Genomic DNA, 20,763 nt, shown 5'->3' with positions numbered 1-20,763 from the left:
CAATGTTTGTGAAAATTATAGGAAATTTGAGTTTTAGGTTATTCAAGGGTTAGAGATTTGATTAACAAAATAAGAGTGTAAGGCATTGGAAGGTGAGGACCAGACTTGCTACTTGCTCCAGAACTATTACTGTAATTATCCAAATGTTTAACTTGTGCAAGGACAAGGAGGTCAGTAATTTGGAGTGAGGGAACCTCCAGGTATTGGGAGAGCTCATTGCTATTACTATTGTTGGTCCATTAAGTGCCACAGGGATGGGGCATTCAAGTGCTGAAAGGGTGGGGTATAACATGACCTCTGTGGGGCTCATCTGATACCGCCTCCAGTTCGCAGTAGATTTCACTTGATTAATAGGTCAGCCACGAGAGGGAGAATCTAAATATTTATGGAGGACATCTTGCCAATTTGGGTCAAGTATCCTTGCCATCTCTGATTTAAGATTACAGTTAGTCAGATCAAGATGAGAAAATAATCTCTCAGTTCTCCATTCTGATTCCACCCCCAACTACACTAGGTAGGGAAATTTTAAAAGTCTTACTTTGGGTCCATTCACTCAAATTTTGTACCGTATTAACGGATGAAATCTGTTATCAATGTATGAAATCAAGTATCCACTGCAAGTCTCTTCCACATGCTTGCCCCATTTCACTTGTGGGGAGACGGGGCAGGAAATATTTTGCAACAAGTTTTAAAAGGCACTATTTTCTTGCTTTCTATATGTATAATACCTGGTATATTTCATAACACTGCAGTTAATGTATTGCAAGAACTTTTGTAAATGCTGCAGGAGAATGAATCGTCCAGAATTATGGGTATTTGTCATATTACAGGTCCACAATCCCTTATCCGAAATCCTTTGGGCCAGTTACATTTTGGAATTCAGAATTTTTTGGATTTCAGACCCCCCCCTCCCGTCCCACCGCCAATACCAAAAAACACGTATGCTCAAGTCCCTTATTCCCTCATTTAACCTGGTTCAGTGAGGTGGATTTTAGGACCCAGCGGCGCACCAAACCTATGCACATCCTCCTGTATTCTTTAAATCATCTCTAGATTACTTATAATACCTAATACAATGTAAATGCTATGTAAATAATTGTTATACTGTATTGTTTAGGGAATAATGATGAAGAAATTTTATTTCCAACAAAAACATTCAATAAAACATAAAAATATACAGCTTCAAATGAACCGAATCAAACACATGGTAAATGACTTATTGGAATAAATGTAGAACGTCACTGTCACTGTCACTATAAAACTTAAGTAACTTGTTTTTCTGTTTATTTAAATCATATACAGTGGTAGTTCTGACACTATTTTCTTCAGTAAGACGCCGCACAGACACACCATGATCAAGCTTCTGCAATAGCTCCACCTTCTGCGTTATTGGTAGAGATGATTCCTTCTCTTTTTCTCATTGTTACCCATAGGGGTATCTACAGCTCTTTTTGACATTTTCACAGTGAAATTAAACACAAAGTCAACAGTGAACACAAAATATCAGCGAACAGCAAATGCACGTGTAACCAGTACGAGTGCTGAGCCACAACTGATGTCTGGCGGCCTCTGCTAGTGCTGCCGCGTCACACCTGAGTGACGTCAGCTGTTGGTGAAAAATCTTCGGTTTTCGGAGCTTTTTGGATTTCAGAATTTCGGATAAAGGAATGTGCACCTGTACTATAAAAGGTTTCATACCCACCTTCAGTGTTCCAGCACAAACTCATCTCAGAAATGTATTATAACTTTGATATTCGTTGATGTTTTCTTTTTCACTTGTACTTTACCTGTTGATCTGAGCTATACTTTGAATTAAAGTTGATGTTCCTGAGATTTTGCAAGCAACTAAGAAAGAAATGACACTTCTCTGACAATGCTCATATTGGTGGCACATCCTTGGGCATTTTGCTTTTTTTTTTGCGGTGTACACAGTTTGTAATTAAGAAAATGCATCAGCCAGATTGTGGACAAGTTAATATGAAAAGCCACAAGAAAAAGACTAGGTGAAATTTACTGATGTTGATTGAAATTTTTTTTTGCTGTGGTATTAGTTCCTATTTATTGTTTCTCTTCATATTAATGCCATGGAATCTTTATTGCCCACATGACAAAGCAATGGTGATGTATCAGTTTAACAACTTGTTCCCAAAGGTTTCCTCAGAGCTGCACAGAAGTGTTTACCAAGATTGTACTTTTCCTCCAAGTGAGGCTTGGACCTAAAATGGCTGACTTCAGGACAGAAATATGATCTACCAAACCTCATATTGTAGTAATGCTAATCTTTTTGTGGCAGACGCAGACCGCAAGAGATGCATTTGATTTTAGAAGATGTTTACTTTAATACATGCAAGACTATATTCGTTAGAAAGGCAGTTACATTTCACACTAATTAACACTTAGTGATGTTTAGGGTTATCCCAGCAAATATGCTATCCAGAAGCACTCTGATAGTTTGCTTTGGAAAAAAAATTGAAATTTAGTTTCAGAAGTTGACCCTCTGGCTAAGTATGTTTGCAGTTCTTGTAACTTTTCAAGCTATCAGAAACTAATGATTAAACATAAATATGTTTTGCTAAACCACAAATGGAAACCCTTACACTGTCACAAAGAAATTCATTAAAATAGACTGTATTTTTCTGAGCTGCTATACCAGTAAAATACAATATATAAAACTGATTAGAATGCTCTCTTGAAAGGCATTGCAGCTTTGGCTTGTAAAAAGTGACGCCGGTTTGAACTAAAGTGACAAGTGTGCACCTGTTCATGTCTATTACTGTACAGACGCATTGGTTCCTTTTTAAAAAAAAAGGTTCTTGGGTGGGGAAAACAGATGCCTTCTCTACACACAGACCCAGTCTTCAGGGCCAGGATTTGAGGGTTAATCTGCAGAAGTTTGATTGCAACAGCTGAAAACGTTACCGGGCAGAAAACCTCCCCTCCTCATGTTGCTGAAGGCCTGCACTGTGTGCATCACAAATCCTTAAACAGCTGTTCACCATTGACGGATAGACCAATTCACTCTCACCCCAGCCATACTGCCCTGATTCTCCTTAATTCGAGTGTCCTACAGCAACTTGTAAGCATGTTCAGTGTCTACTGTATGGAATATCCTTACCCTGTATTACAGGTGAGTACTGGGTTAGAAATCCACGTTTTTCAGTCCGTTATTCTGGGACTGAGCCAGTGGTAATGTCTTACGGATTTGATGAAGGTTCTGCCTCAACAATACAGAGCCAGCATAGGTTCGTGGACCAGCAAATAAACTGTTTCAGTGAAGAAGCTTTCTGATTAAAATGTGCTTGAATCCTGTGAGGTTATTTCTGTACTGCACTGCAGAGTTCTATAGATCTTGAAGCAGTACTGCCACAATTTCCATAGAGGGGAGGCAGTAGCATAGCATTTTAAACTCCCAATTTTTAAGAGTTCTTTTACTGCATTGATGCACACCACTGTGCAGCCAGTTTTACCATTAGTTTCATAATGGGTATAGTTGTGAGACATAATTTATATAATTGCGCTTGAAATTACTTTGTAATGTCAATAATATTGAAATACTATTTGGTAAGGAAAGATTGCTTCTGAAGCATGGAAACATCCTAAAATCTAAACCTTTGGTTTAGCAACTTGTGCAATGCTCTCCCCCCCCCCCCACTCCCCATCTTATCGTGAGGGGGTGAGGGCTGGCATTCTTAGAAAAAAAGCTGCGTCATGATTGTCCGTAATGTGAAGCCGCGTCATCTGCACGTGTCAAGAAACAAGGTCATTCTTCCATTCTTGGGAAAAATATATTTACTTGTTATTCCCACGCAAGTTCAGTGAAAGCAAATTTTATTCAATATCTCAAATTTTTGGATATTGATTTGTGAATTCTGTAAGGGCAAATTTTCGTAACTGAAATGCTGTAACATGGGGATCAACCATACTCATGAGGAGCTAGTTAGGCTTCAGACGATCTCTTGTTAGCTTTGGTGTCAGTGGAAAATCTGCAGGATTTCTGCTTTTTGGTATCCATTAATGCTGCTGGAAAATTTGTAAGCACAGATAATATGTGGAGGGTTTTGATTTCAGCTGTGATTCCAACCCCCGCCCCTTTTAATTCCATATTCTGCTACTTGATGGTTTGCACTGTAGAATGACTGCTTGAATAACATTAGCTGCAGTTCAGAAGTACTTTACTGAATATAAAGCACTTTGAGATGACTTTGAGGACATGATGAGGTACTTTATAAATGCAAGTGCGGTGAGTTAATGGTAGTACCTCTCCCAAGTGTCATTTGTGATTATACCCACTGAATTAATGAACAGAGAGAGAAGAGGAGAAAATAAGGGGTAAAACCAAAGAAATCATTCTTCCCTGCAGTTTTGTACTGAATTTGAATCAGTTAGAAGAATGATGAGTTCCATTGATTACTAACTGAAGGATTTACTATGTATATAACATAGATACACAATTAAATGTTATAAATTATGGATATCTTTGAGGTACTCAAGTTCCAATGTTGATGATAAAACGATATCAAAGATTTGTATAAAATTTTGTAGACTTTGCAAGATATGTATTTATACTGTGTTTGCTCAACAAATACTCCTCTATTGTATTCTACACCTCTTATCAACTCTCTTCAATCCTTGTGGTGATCATATGTTGCCACCTTTGTATTTGCAGTTTCTGCTTGTTATTTTCTCTTGGCTAGTTGACAGTCTCAGAACTTTACACCCATGCATGGCTTACCAAAGGGCTGATATAGCCCCAGATAGATAAGTTGACAAATTGCGCATGCATTTGTAACAATATTGCACAAACCTCTTTCTTACTAGATAGACGCAGGATTGCTTTGCTGTTTTGAATGTACAAAAATGGGAGTTTTTTTTAAGAAAGTGTGCTTTAAATAAGGAAGGTTAGAACAAAACTTTTTCAGAAATATCTGTACATGCAGATAAATGTGTTCTTAATTTTCTTTGATTTTGTTTTTGAAATTAAATTTACTTTTCAGAAATAGTTACATTGACATGATTTTAATCCTGCTGATGCAACTTTTTTTCTTTATTAGCTGGAGTGATAGGCACAGATGGACAGGAATGTTTAGCTGCAGGCTGCTGAGGCAGGCCAAGCTTAAAATAGTACTACTTGAAAAGCAACAGAAGCATTTTACAGTTTGAAATCTTGTCTTAATTTTCTTAGTTATAGTATCTTAGATATCATTTCTATCTGTCACTCTGGTTGCACCTCTAGCATTGTCCTTTGTTCCCTTAGAGAGCAAAGATGTGTACAATCAGACAATTTTAGCATAGGAAGAGACAAGTCAGTCCAGCCTGGCCAAAAATGGATGAAATTAATTTACTTCCTATCTCATTAGATCCATACTGTGCAAGTTAAGATTCTTCGAACTGTTAATCTCTTCTATACCCTGTTTGGTAGTATCACATCCTTCATATAGAGAGCTGTCTAGAGCAGGATATAGGCCACAAGAAGAGTGCTAACAAATAATTTTAGATGTTTATAACATGAACATCTTTCTCTTGCATTCTTTGCCTCAACTATTAGTGGTGAACATTCTCTTTTGTTAACCACCTTCCCTGATTGCCTTAAGAATTTGTGGTCATGCACTTCAAGTCCCTTCAGTTTCTTTAAATTACCTAGCATTTTTCATGTACAGTGAATTCTGGCTAATTACACCAGCAGCCACTTATTTGGGACAACTCTTAAAGAACAAAAACTAAATGAGAAAATAGCCAGGATTTTCTTTTTTTGTTTGGGACAAGAGACTGTTGCTGAACAGTTTTGAACTAGCATCGGTTGTATGTACTTGGGTGACTGTTAGACACTAAACCATACTTGGAGTGAACAGTTTTAAAATCATGTCAGTTGCCCTTGTTTGTGTTCAAAACACAGTGATTTTTGTCGCTGATGGTTGGCGAGAAGTAAAGAGTAAGGCAGTTTGGAACTGTGTTGCTATACTAGGTGTCTGCGCTGATTTTGTTCATGTAGTCGATTAAAAGATTGGATGAATTCCTTTGTCGATAACTATTAGAAACTAGTACACAGTTTTATAATATTTTAGCGTTGTTAGTGTTTTAATTTGTTCTGTATTTCATTTAAATGCATAATCTTTTACTTAATTAAATGGTAGATCGTCTTTTTTTTAATACCTTTAACGATTTTCATGAAATTTCAGCTAATTTGAGCAGCCGTTTAATGGGCCAAAATCTGCTGGTCCCAATGTGTCCCAATTAACCAGAATCCACTATTACCTTGCCTTATTTGCCATATCAGAATGCATAGTACCTCTGGATTCAATTTAATATACAATTTTTTGGGCTAGCTGGGAAGGAACTTAATATCTTCCTATAACTTGGCTCTTTCTCCTAAACCATTGAGAGCACTCAGTCTTGGTGGTGGTGATAGTTTAACATTTTTAAGTGTCATCCCTACCTTGAAGTCCTGTATATGTAACAGGGTATAAGGTGGATGGGAGGGAGGAAAAGGGCTTGTTTTTCTGTTGTTGTTGCTTCGGTTGTTCTATTGAATATTGCTACATGCTATTTTGGTGCCAGAATATGTAGCAACACTTGTGAGCTGCCACCAGGGCATGCTTTCATTGTGTTAGTTGTTATTGCAAACAATAGATACCTCTGTATGTTTCAGTGTATATGTGATAAATGAATCTGAATCTGCAACAAAACATGAAGACTGATTCTGAGTTTTATGGAAACTCTGAATCAAGTAGCTCTCCAGTCACAGAAAAATTTCTATAAAAAACTTTGCTTTCTGCCATTTGGTCAACTCTACATCTGACTTGCCACTTTCTATTGAATCCCATGGCCTTTTGCTTTCTTGATCAGTTTGCCATGTGGGACATTTGCATCATGAAATGCAGATGCTGAGCTCCCTAAAAGTGGCAAGACACATAAAAAGGATAAAGAAGTGATGCAGAATACTTGCCTTTGTCGGGGCATTGAATATAAAAGTTAGACAGTCAAGTTGCAACTGTGTAAAACTTTCGATAGGACACACTTTGTGTGGAGTTCTGATCGCCACACTATAGAATGATTGTGGTGGCTTTGGAGAGGGTGCGGAGAGGTTTACCAGGATGTTGTCTGGATCTTGATAGTATTAGCTGTAATAAGAGGTTGGACAAATTTGGATTATTTTTACTAGAGAATTGAAGGCTGGGGGGGCGAGCAGATGGATGTATACAGGTTTCCCCCGCCATCCAAAGGTAGAGCGTTCCTATGAAACAGTTCGTAAGCCGGAATGTCGTAAAGTGAAGAAGCAATTACCATTCATTTATATGGGAAATTTGTGAACGTTTGCAGACCCAAAAAATAACCTACCAAATCATACCAAATAACACCCGGCAACTAATTAATTAGCTTGTTTATTACGGCTTTTTTCTTAAAGATGTGCTGGGTGCATCCCGGCTACTACTGCATTCTCCGCGGCAATGTATCGGTCCGCGGCCCGGGTGGTGGGACACTAGGGTGTCATCTCATCGTTGTCTGTTTCCATCAGGGCAAGCAGTTCATCTTCTTCAATGTCTGCCTGCCTCAATGTCGAAGGTCGAGGTTCGTCGTCTGCTGTGGCTGATGTGGAAGGCTTGAAAAATGTCAGTATGCTTGACTGCTTTGCCTTGTGCATTTTTCTATCATCTCACGCAGTTGCTTCATGTTCAGTTCCTGGATGACTTCACTTTTGGTCCATTCACTACTGCATTCAGTTTCGATTGTTATCCTTTCCTCTTCCAATTGCGTCAGCTCTTCATCTATCAGTTCTTGGTCATGGGATGCCAAAACCTCTTCAACATCATCTTCGTCAACTTCCACAAGCCAAACTCACATTGTTCTTACTTCGTTCACCACAATCGAAATGCTTAATTATGTCTAGTTTTACGCTAAGTGTAACATCCTTACGAGCTCCTTTAGGCTTTTCCAATACCGTAAAACTCATCTTGCTAACAGCTGCTCAGAGGCAGGTGTTTATGCAATGCCAGCTAGAATGCCGTTCCGGGGAGGAGCTTGGCTGTTCGGGGCGCGCGCTGCCTTTTTATCGCGCGCTGTCTTTTTTTTTGTAACAGTGAAAACACCTTCTGTTAGCGAAAACAGGTAACTGATGTAGGTCTTTCGTAATAGCAAGGTTTCGTAAAGCGAATGTTCGAAAAGTGGGGGACACCAGTATCCAATTATGAGAGGTGTAAACAGTAGGAGTCTTTTTTTCCCAGGGTGAAAAAGTCAAATACTGAATGGCATAGGTTTATGGTGAGGGGAAAATTTAAAGAAGGTGTGCAAAGAATGTTTTTTTACAAATACACTGTAGGTGCTGGGAACGCACTGCCTGGGGAGGCAGTGCAAGCAGATATGATAGTGACATTTTAGGCAGACACCTGAACAGCAGGAAGGTGGTATATGGACCATGTGCAGACCAATGGGATTAGTGTACATTGGCATCCTGAACCAAAATGACCTGTTCCTGCACTATATTATGTTCATTGGCAACATCAAACAGACTGCCCTTCAATCACTCATCTACCCTTTATCCCTTTTTAAACATTAGTCCTTTGGCAGTCGTGTTGTTTCCAAAAAGCATAGGCAAAACTATCAAAGCCTTTGTTATTTCACCTCTTCCTGGCCTGATTTATTTATTTTTGAATATGCTAGACCCCTTTATTTATCCAGATAATTCGTGTCTACCCTTATTTCCAACTGATATATATCCTGCTGAATTCTGACAACCTTCTCCACTGTCCACAACTCTGTCAATCTTTGCATCATCCACAAGTCTACTAATCACCTCGCCAACATTTTTGTCCAAATCATCTGAAACCGAAGTCCTGCCACTAATTCCTGTAGAAGAGCACTGTCCCAACCCTTCATTCAAAATGATACTCTGTACTACCACCCTGTATCTTCATGGCCAAGCTAATATGAATCAACTTTGCAGCTCTTTACTTCAACCCTTCCCTTTCGGGTTTCACCTATCGCCTTGTGTTTCTCTCTCCCTTCCCCCACCTTTTAAGTCTTCTCATTTATTTTATTTAGTCTTGCTGAAGGGTCTTGGCTCGAAATGTCAATTGTACTCTTTTTCCATAGATGCTGCCTGGCCTGCTGAGCTCCTCCAGCATTTTGTGTGTGTTGCTTGGTTTTCCAGCATCAGCAGATTTTCTCTTGTTTATGAATCCGGTCTACCAAGTCTTCGTAGATCCCATGTGCTTGACCTTCTGGATGAGTCTAGCATGAAATAACTTGTTAAAGTCCATATAGACAACATCCACTGCCCTATTCTCAATCACCTTCAGCACCTTCTCAAAAAAAAATCCATTTGTAAGACATTCTCTCCTCTTAAAAAGCTGTGCTGATTATCTCATGTTTTTTCAGATGTGAGGAAATCATACCATGATAATCTTTTTCAATAACTTCCCTTCCACTGATGTAAGACTCACTGAGCTATGATTTCTTGGTTTGTTTCTATTGCCCTTAAACAAAGGAATACTATTGGCTATTCTCCAGTTCTCTAGAACCTTGCCTGTTAGAGAAGATGCAGTAAGCTCTGTCAAGGCCCTAGCGATCTCCCCTCTTAATGACCCAGTGTGGTTCCTGACATGCCGTACAGGTTGTGAAAGCCTCTGTATATAGTTTTGACGTTCGAGATAAAGTTATTTCTTTGGGCATGAAGTTGTCGAGTGTGCCTTTTTCAAAGTAGAAGTTACTACATCAGACCTTGGGAATGTCCACCTTAATGTTCTCAAAAGATCTTATTCACCACCACCTCCTTGATATTAACGAGCCCTAGAATATCATATATTCCACCGCAATTTTATTATTTAACATTTCTTCCCCCTCAGTGAATACAGATGTGAAGTGCCCAATCCCATGTCCTCTGGTTTTTTGAGTGGCTCTATCCTCTACCTAGCTACCCTCTTGGTTTTTATGTATGTATAAAATACCTTGGGCTTCTTCTTAATCCTACTCACCAAGGACATTTTATGATCCCTTTTAGCCCTCTTGAATCCATGTTTAGGTTCTTCCCTATTTTATATTCTTCAAGGGCCCTAAACCTTACTTGTGCATCCTTCTTGTTAACTTAGTTTACAGCATTTCATGGCATCTAGGATTCTCAAATCTTGTCATCCTTACCTTTCTGCCTCACAGGAACATGTCCTGAATTCTGACCAGTTGACTTTGAAGTCATTCCCACATGTCAAGTATGGACTTGACCAACAACAGCTGTTCTCATTCTTCTCTCCCTAGCTCCTGCCTAAAACTTGTAATTATCCTTCTCCCAGTTTAGCACTTTCTCCCAAGGTTCTGTCTTACTTTATCCATAACAATTTGAAAACTTGGGTTATGATCACTTTTTTGCAAAATGATCTCCCACTTAAACTAGCCATGCTTAATTCCTAATCCGTAAGAGAGTCTAAGTCATATTAGACTCTAATATCTTTAGTTGAACTACTGACATGCAGGTTTAAGAAACCATCCTAGATTTATCTAAAAAATTCTACCCCATATAAGTCCCTGGCAATAAAGAAGTCTCAGGTCAGTATTGGAAATTAAAGTCACCCACTGCAAAACCCTTTTGCTTTCAAGTCTTTCCATAATCTGCCATCGTATCAAAGATTCAAAGTAAATTTATTATTGAAGTATGTATGCAGTATACAACCCTGAGATTCATCTTCCCACAGACAGCCACGAAACAAAGAAATCCATAAAATCCGTTCAAAAGGAAACAGCAAATCCCAACACTCAAAACAATCACAAATGGCAAAAAGCGAGCAAAAAACACAATATAACATCAAACCACAGCCATCGAAGCAGTCCAGGAATATTCAGTTCAGCTCAATTCAGTCTAATATAGCATGCATTGTTCATTGACTGAAGACCACAGAGCCAGTCTGCCCCAATCAAAATCACGCTAAATAGCAACAAAAAAGGAGCAACCAGAAACGCTTCATAACACGAATTACAGAGCTCAATGCACAAACTGCGTCGAGTAAACCTTGCCCAAGACCCAAGACAGTGGCAGCATCGAACAAGAAGGGAGAAACACTGATCAAACACAGACATCTTCCTCTGGGAACAGCGAGAGAGAGGGTGGTTATTCGCCAGCAGATAGTGCTGAACACCCACTCATCTTTCCTTTCGCTCTCGTCCTCATTGATTTCAATCATCTTCGACACTTTAATGGGTGAGAAATGAAGTCGATCATGGGCTCATGCCCCATCTCTAGGCCATACGGTTCACTTGAAACCTCACCGAAGTCCCTTGGAGACAGCAAAGTGCCAGATCATTCAATCGGCACAAAACCACACCATCGAAATATAGATCACAGGCTCCAGTAGCAGAATCATATTTGAAAAAAAGTAGTGAAAGAAGTAGTTTCATTAATTGTCTGAAGGATGTTGCATTGTTTGCTGATGCCATCTTCTTCCCAATGCCTTTTACAGTTCCTCGTGAACTATTGGGAGGCCTATATTATAACCTCATTACAGTATATTGATTGCACTTCTCGTACTCTTAACCTCTAAGTGCAAATATAACATTCTTCCTGATCAGTAGTACAATCTTTCCACCTCTTAACAACCTTCTCTATTGCATTAGAAACATCTAAACCCTGAAATGTTGAGTTGCAATCCTGCCCTCTCTCAACCAAATCTCTATAATGGCCACAACATTTTGGTTCCATGCACTAATTCATGGTCTAAGTTCATCTGCCTTGTTTGTAACACTTGTATTAAAGTAAACATTTCAGCCCATCTGTACCATGGTGTTCATTAGTCTGGCGCTGCTAGTCCTTCCTTCCAGACTTACTTGACCTAAACTCTGTCTTCCCCTCAATACTTCCACTTGTTGGCTTTCTGCTCTGGGTGTCATCCAGTTTAGGTGCAAGTTGTTCCCTGCCTTAGAGGAGAACCCAAAAATCTATGTAGCTGAACCTTCTGGGGTCTTCTATTGTGTTCGGTGCACCTGATCTAGCCTCCTCTACATTGGGGGACTGCTTTGTTGAACACCTCCACACAATCTGCCACAAGTGGGACTTCCCGGTGGCTAAACATTTTAATTCCAATTTCCATTCCGGTTTTCCTCTTGTGCCAAAACGAAACCACCCTCAGGGTGTGGGAGCAACACCTTATATTCCATCTGAGTACCCTCCAACCTGATGGCAGGATATCAGTTTCTTCTGAAATGCTGAGTTGCAATCCTGCCCTCTCTCAACCAAATCTCTATAATGACCACAACATTTTGGTTCCATGCACTAATTCATGGTCGAAGTTCATCTGCCTTGTCTGGCCTTTTACTTCTCACTTGCCTATTAGTTCCCCCTGAATCCCTTCCTCCTTCCCTCTCTCCTATAGTTCACTCTCCTCTCCTATCAGATTCTTTTTTTTCCAGCTCTTGACCTTTTCCACCCACCTGGCTTCACTTATCACCCTCCAGCTATCTTCCTTCCCCTCCTGCATCTTTTGTTTTATTCTGCCAACTTCCTTCTCAGTCCTAAGGAATGGTCTTGGCCCAAAACGTCAACTGTTTACTCTTTTCCACAGACACTGCCTGGCCTGTTGAGTGCCTCCAGTGTTTTGTGTGTGTTTCTTTGGATTTCCAGCATCTGCAGATGTTTTTATATTAATCCTTCCCTTAGCCACAAATTTAACTGTACTGTTATCCCCTTTCTTGTCTTAGTGGCACAGGGTGTACTCTGAGATTACAACCCTAGAGGTCCTTTTTTTTTTTAAAACTTAACTCCTTAAGTTATCTTTGTACAGCCTCACCTCCCTTCATTGTCGTTGGTTCCACTACAGACAACAATCTCTGGCTACTCACTCTCTGCTTTCTACAGTGTTATCCTTGATCTTGGCACCAGTGTGTGAGCACACCATCCAGAGTCTAGCTCATGACCACAGATGCATATCCATATCCATGACTATGAACTCCTCTATCAATATTGCTTGCCTTTTGACCATCTTGCACTGAACTACTGAATAACAGAGGCAGTCATGTGCCACTGCTGTGGCAGCTCTTCTCAGCCATCCAACCTAACCCCACCCAACAATATCCAAATGGTATACTTGATTGAGAAATAGGATGACTGAAGCCATCAGTTGCTTTTACTCCAGTCTTTGGCTATTCATTTTATCCCATTTCTAGATTACTATCACAAAGATTGTTCAACTGCACCACCATATTCCTCAACATTTGATGCTGAAAGTCGGTCACACCTTTATAACGTGTAGCTCTTGCTTGCATTTTTGCCTGGTCACTTACCCTCACCTATCACCATAGTCAGTCTTTCTCTGAACTTGAGGTCGTCCAAACCTTTATAGTCCACATCCTATCTTGCACTTTCTGTTGACAAAAGTATTTAATCTGCTAAGTTTATATAATGCACAGAGTGGTTTAAGTAATTTCCTTCTATAAAAGCCCTTTGTCACAAGTAAGTTCTCTTGAATATATACTGCTGCTCACCCTAACAAGATTGCACTTGCCCTAGCATAGTATTTCAGTTCTTTAAAAAGCCTGAACATGAGACCAATATCATTTTTGTAAGTACATGTTTTGCTTCACTGTAGTATCCATGCGATGTGGTACAATTACTGGACCAATTTCACTAGTGTTTTAGCTTTCTAACGTATCACACAGTGGATTTTGACATTGTGTTGATTATGGGCTGCTACACTGAAGCTAATAGAAATGTTCAGGGATTAACCCACATACAAGTGCTGAAATACAGTTTAACTACAGTGAAGCATAAGCACCAGTTGTATATTTGGAATAAAATGCTTATTGCTTTAACGATATAAAGATCACATGATAAAATTGCAAATTACAAAATCTGTTGCCTAAAATCTCATTTCTTTGTCCAAAATGTATGCCAAGGCAAAGTGCTTAAAAAATATCTGATGTAACATGAACCTCAACTGTGAACACTTCTTAACTGTACAACACGGGTGTAATATTTGGCCCTACATGGTAATGGTTATGTTTGCTGTGCGTCAGACTCTTAAAGTTAGACAGTAAGTTTCAATGCTAAGTGAAATATACTAAACAGATGCTGCACAGTATACTGTTTAAATGAGTTGAAGTGAAGAATTTTGTTTACATGAAAGATAATCTGAAGCTGTGTGTTAAGAGAAAATTAATTCTTCAGACAAGGGAAAAGTCCATTAATTGTTAATTGAGTGTTGTTGAATAGTGAGGCAGAAAACTGTCAAAATTCAAATTCTTGATATCCATCCATAATCGATGCATGATTAACTACTTGTGAGGATAAGAATGGTTGAGACTCAAATATGCATTCCACGCTTGAATATTGCTCCCAGTGTAGACATGTATGTAAAGAATTGTCCTTCTCAGAAGATGTCTGAGGTCAAACAGTTATCTCTGAAACATTTTTCCAAAAACAGGGGAGGAGTTAAGAAATCTACCACAATGTGCTACTTTTTGTTTACAATTTAAATGTTGATCAATCTAATGAAGGGTTAAATACTTCCTGAACTAATTCTACTTGGTGTGGTGAGCAGTACTGTGTATCTTGGTAATTTAATAGTGTTTGAGCCTTGAATACTATTGATAATTGTAGTGCTTTAATCATAAGTATCAGCTTGGCTTAATTGGTCACATTCCCTTGTCCAACTTGGAAGTTAAGATAAGTGTAAGTCCATATGATGACGTAAAATCTATCTAATACTGAGGTTTCACTGATCTTTTCAGTTGAATAAAAACTCATGTTGTTTCTTGAGGAAAAAGTTTTTAGTTACTTTTTCCCCAATGGAAAGCATTACTAATCATTTATCTTGCTGCCATTGCAGAGCTTTGCCATGTACAAAATGGTCGCCACATTTGCCAATGTAGCAATAAATGGCTGCACTTCAAATGATTGTTATGTGCTTTGAGTGGTTTTACAAAGAGGTTATATAAGAAAATACATTTGTTTTTTCTTCTTTGTGTTGCAGTTTCATCTGTTACTGGTTTGGATCATTTTTGATAAACTTTACTGTTATTCAAAAAGAAGAAATCAAATGAAAGGTTTTTAAATTGAGCAATTATTCTGATTGTAAACTTCATCTTTAGTTCGCCATTAAAACGTAGAGCTAGAGCAGAAATGTGGAGCAAAAAAATTCCTATAATTTTTTTTTGACATTATGCCAACCATGTTATGTTTACATTTTCCCCATGAGAAAATCTGTATTTACCAATTTGGTTCCACAGTTTTACTGCTATATACCCACTTACTACATTTTGAAAAATCTGTAGTATCAACTAAAATTTTAAATTGGGTATTTTTAGCTATTTAGCAAATCTAATGCAGACAGTAGCTAGGATATGAAAATCAATAAAATTCCATTTTAGATGCTGTACAATTGTACATTATGTCCTTAATATGCATTATATGTTAATCTTTTGGTGAATGTATGGAAAGCAGCTGGTCCAGGTGGAATACCTGGCTGTGTGCTCAGAGTCTGTGCAGGGCAGTTGGCCGGGGTCTTCACGGACATTTTTAATCTGTCCCTGGCCCAGGCAGTTGTCCCCACAAGCTTCAAGATCGTCACCATTGTGCCAGTGCCAAAGTATTCCACTGCCACAGGCCTGAATGACTTCCACCCAGTTGCACTCACCTCCATCATTGCAAAGTGCTTTGAGAGACTGGTTCGATCACATCTGAAATCCTGTCTGCCCACTACCCTGGACCCCCATCAATTTGCCTATCGCACCAACAGGTCAACAGAGGACGCCATCTCCGTGGTACTTCACTCTGCCCTGACCCACCTGGACAGCCCCAACTCTTATGTCAGAATGCTGTTCATTGACTTTAGTTCAGCATTCAATACTGTGATCCCCTCCAAGCTGATCGCCAAACTTCACCAGCTTGGTATCAGCTTATCCCTCTGCAATTGGACCTTGGGCTTTCTGACTAACAGACCCCAATCAGTTAAGTTAGACAACCTCTGCTCCTCCACTCTCACCCTGAACACCGGTGTGCCTCAAGGCTGAGTGCTAAGCCCTCTTCTGTACTCCCTTTTCACCTATGACTACGTTCCTGTACATGGTTCTAACTCCATAATCAAGTTCGCAGGCGACACCACGGTGGTTGGCCTGATCAGAGGGGATGACGAGACAGCCTACAGGGACGAGGTCCAGCACCTGGCCGTGTGGTGTGCCGACAACAACCTGGCCCTTAACACCCAGAAGACCAAGGAGATCATTATGGACTTCAGGCATGCTAGGAGCCACACTCACGTCCCCATCTACATCAACGGAGCTGTAGTGGAGCATGTATCAAGCTTCAAGTTCCTTGGTGTCCACATTTCTGAGGATCTCACCTGGTCCCTGAGCTCCTCCATCCTGGTCAAAAAGGCGCAACAGCGCCTTTATTTCCTGCAGAGCATGAAGAAAGCTCACCTCTGTCCCAGGATACTGACGGACTTTTACCGCTGTACCATTGAGAGCATACTCACCAACTGCATCTCAGTGTGGTATGGCAATTGTCCAGTATCGGACCGCAAAGCACTCCAGTGTGTGGTGAAACCTGCCCAGCGGATTATTGGCACCCAATTGCCCACCATTGAGAACATCTACTATAAACGCTGCCTAGGCAGGGCGATAAGCATTATCAAGGATACATCTCACCCTAACTATGAACTTTTTACTCTCCTCCCATCCAGTAGGCGCTGCAGGAGCCTCTGCTCCTGCACCAGCAGGCGCAGGAAGAGCTTCTTCCCTGAAGCTGTGACCCTGCTGAACCTCACACCACAGTGCTAATCAGTATTCTACCCATGTTGTACTGTCTCAGTACTTTTATATTTGTGTGCTGTAGCACTTACTTTTTATTCGCAGTTATTTTGTAAATAACACTGTTCTTTGCAGTTCTGGTCAGATGCTAACTTCATTTCATTGGCTTTGTATCTGTACTCGGCACAATGACAATGAAGTTGAATCTAATCTAATCTAAAACATTTGATACAATTAACAATCCTCCTCTCTCTGTTATCCTGCTCAGTTGAGACTGCTGGTACTTGATTCCAATCTTATCTAATGCATAGCCAGAGTTTTTTTAGTGCATTCAAGTTTGCACTAATCCTTTGGAGATTCTCAGTGATATGGAATCAAGCTTTCTGTCTGTTTCCAAAACCCATCTCCCAACCAATGCTCTATTTATAAAAAAAACAAATTACTAGACAACTGTAACTGACTGGGTTAGTCAGCATCAGCAGAGATAAAGGGATAGACTATTTCCAATGCATCTTCCTCTTTTATCTCACCCCTTCCTATCTAGTTATTTTAAACTGAAACAGCAATTTGTTTATCCCCTTCCAACTCATTCCATTACATTCGATGCTTGCAATGTGATCTTCTGAACAATGAAGAAGCCAAACTGATGGGGTGACTGCTTTGCAAAGCACTTGTATTCAGTTTAGAAGGGCATCCCTAGCATTCCAATTCTATATCCTACTTTGACTGTGGTCTCCCAAGTTGTTCCAGTGTAAACCAACTGAGAACCAATAATTCAAGATTGAATTCAGCAATGTCAGATAATTTGATTTTCCTGGATGTCTCAAAGCTATCCATTTCTTTTGGATGGTTAAGCATGTATAATATTAAACTCTGTTTTTCCACTCTCCACAGACATCACGATCTGGTGGGAACTTCTGCCATTTTTATTTTGGATTCAGCAACACCTCTGGCTTGTGTATAACAGCCAGTAAATCCCATCTGCCCTCATTCATTTATTAAGACAGTACCTCTGTAAACATTAGGATTATGTGGCCTCATCTTACCAGAGAAATTCTGTCCTATCAACCCTTCCTAACCTTCCCTGCAACTTCAAACAAACTTATCTTCTTACTTTTCTGTTTCAGTTCCTCTTCTGTTGATGCTGCCTGACCTGCTGAGTGTTTCCAGCATTTTTTGTTTTTATTCTATCAATACATCCTTCTGCCTGTTCATAAATTTATGCTTAGTTACCTTCTCAAATATATTTGGCTGCCATGATCCTAACACACAATTAAAAATGTGTTATTGTTATTATTATAATTTGGTCCATGTCATGTTTGTACCCTCGCTTGCATCGGCCCACCCCCACTGACTCTTGCACCACCCCTCCACCTACCGTTGGCTTCAGTGTTGATAAAGGAGGTACCTCAGGGATATTCTTGCAGCTGTTTCTATAAATCCCTGGGCCTTGCTTCTGTACTTCATACAAAAAAAAATAAACTTTGATAGTGCTTTACTGTAAAATTGCACTGACTGAGCAATTGATACCTTGCATGTCTGACTTTGCTGATTTTGGTGAGGTTATTAAAACCACCTTCTGCCTCTCAGTTAGGGAGTGGACGAAACAAATCAGCCAGATGTTTGCATGTGCTATCAGTGACTTTTTTGGACTGTGAAGGTGAATAGATAGATAGTATAGACAGCTTTGGATTCAGTGGTTATCGTCTTCTACAATAAATGGCTTTCAGCATTTCCTATTTAACTAGAAACGTGTCTCCTTGGTGTGCCCCAGCATCTCTTATACCAGCATCTGCTTCCCAGGAAAGGAATTTGTTTTACTTCTGTAGTTTCTCTTCTCTTCTCTCTCCCCCCCCCCCCCCCCCCCACCACCACCACCACCACCACCACTGGGCTCGGTGCAAACTTCGCTAGTTAGCTGGCTCTGCTAACAACCACATGACTCAGCAGTGAGAAGCCCACATTTCACAAGCAATATATATCTGGGATTGGTGTGATTTGGGGTTCAACCAAGCAGGGACATCATGATGGTCCAATTAAAGAAACCTCGATTTGAGCAACTGCTGTGTAGATGCTGCCCATACGCAATTTTTGGTCAGCAAGAATGTTAACCTTTATATTGAATTGACTTTATTACTTATAGCCTTCATATACATGAGGAGTAAAAATCTTTTCGTTACATCTGTCTATGTGCAGTGAGCAATTTTATAGTAATTTGTAATAAATAGTATGTACAACAGGGCAGTCAGTATAACATAGAAATACAATTGTATCAGCGTGAATTAATTAGTCTGATGGCCTGGTGAAAGAAGCTTTCCCAGAGCCTGTTGGTCCTGGCTTTTATGCTGCGGTGCTATTTCCCGGATGGTAGCAGTTGGAACAATTTGTGGTTGGGGTGACTCAGGTCCCCAATGATCCTTCGGGCCCTTTTTACACACCTGTCTTTGTAAATGTTCTGAATAGTGGGAAGTTCACATCAACAGATGCACTGGGCTGTCTGCACCACTCTCTGCAGAGCCCTGTGGTTGAGGGAAGTACGGTTCCCATACCAGGCAGTGATGCAGCCAGTCAGAATGCTCTCAACTGTGCCCCTGTAGAAAGTTCTTAGGATCTGGGGGCCCAAACCCAAAGTACTTGAACCATCTGAGGTGAAAGAGGCACTGTTGTGCTTTCTTCAGCACACAGCCGATATGTACAGACCACGTGAGATCCTGGGTGATGTGTATGCCGAGGAACTTAAAGTTGTTCACCCTCCCAACCCAAGATGCATTGATGTCAATAGGGGTTAGCTTGTCTCCATTCCTCCTATAGTTCACAACCAACCAGCTCCTTTGTCTTTGCGGCATTGAAAGAGACGTTGTTTTCTTGATACCACTGTCTCAGGGTGATGACTTCTCTGTAGGCTGCCTCATTATTATTTGAGATTAGGCCAATCAATGTAGTATCATCAGCAAATTTAATTAGCAGATTGGAGCTGTGGGTGGTGACATAGTCATGGGTATAGAGAGTAAGGAGGAGGCTGAGGACATAGCCCTGAGGGGCATCTGTGTTCAGGGTCAGAGGGGCAGAGGTGAGGGAGCCCACTCATACCACCTGATGGTGATCTGACAGGAAGTCCAGGATCTAGCTACTCAAGGCAGGGTGAAGGCCAAGGTCTCTAAGCTCTAAATAACAGGTCGTACATCACATAACATTACAAAAAAAGTATATTTACAAATTTTAGCTTTATTCGACAGTTAGTAGGAAATTGAAAAGAAAAAAATAATAAAAGGGCACTTTACGGGTAAACCAGTCCAATGTGCTCATCCTGGAGTTGTCTTTTTCTCATGTGCAGGACTCATGTTCTGTGTGAAAACACACACATTCCAAACTTCACTCAAAATCCATCTCAAACACTCAGGCTGCCACTCGAGAGTATTGGTCCTTCCTCCTTGGAGCCATTGATCTGCTCAGAGCACTTCGTGCAACAGGGACGCTCCTTCCCACAGCATCCTCAGGCATCTTCCCTCCTGTTCTCTCCGTAGCTCCCTCCAAAAAGACCCCGAACCAGACTACTGCTCTCTCTACAATTTACCTCGATTACAGCATCTTGATTGGCTGACACAACATTCCTAAGATGAACAGCAAGGCTTCTTATCTCTAACCGAAACCAAAACATTCTACCAGCAGGACACACTGCTTTTGCAGAAACTGCTAGAATGAAATACCTACAGCATTGCATTGGAAATCTTAACCAGGGTGTTACATTAAGATTAAAAATGATGTATTATTCTGTAAGAAAACTGTTTCAGAGCCTACTGCAGGTGTGGAAAAATTGAAGTAAAACAAAATGTTAGATATGTTCAGTAAGTCTATAAAACAATATTTGTGGAGGGATAAGCAGGGTTAACATTTTAGACCAAAGGACTTTTATCAACAGGGTTTAGGTTTATTTTCTATGTATGTATCCATCCATTAAATTGTTTCCTAAAAAGGTTGGATGCTTTTCCAGCCATTTAGTATGAATGGCCTGCAGCGTTTTTAATTAGCCTTTTACAGACT

General features: G+C 40.1%; 1 protein-coding gene across 8 annotated transcripts in view; it reads left to right on the top strand.

Annotated features, from left to right (window-relative positions):
* Nucleotides 1-20,763, top strand: part of LOC140204816 (RNA binding protein fox-1 homolog 2-like) — a 286,828-nt gene that overhangs the window by 142,494 nt on the left and 123,571 nt on the right. Inside the window, exon 1 of one of the 8 annotated variants that reach the window (XM_072271643.1) lies at nt 2,973-3,127. The exons of the other annotated variants lie outside the window; for them this stretch is intronic. Coding sequence (XP_072127744.1) covers nt 3,083-3,127 — 45 coding nt within the window. The 5' untranslated portion in view covers nt 2,973-3,082. Of the gene's footprint in view, nt 1-2,972; nt 3,128-20,763 lie in introns of those variants that run through there. 8 annotated transcript variants of the gene reach the window in all.

Source organism: Mobula birostris, chromosome 11, assembly GCF_030028105.1.
Source record: "Mobula birostris isolate sMobBir1 chromosome 11, sMobBir1.hap1, whole genome shotgun sequence".
NCBI lineage: Eukaryota > Metazoa > Chordata > Chondrichthyes > Myliobatiformes > Myliobatidae > Mobula > Mobula birostris.
This window is presented reverse-complemented; position numbering and strand designations above follow the sequence as displayed.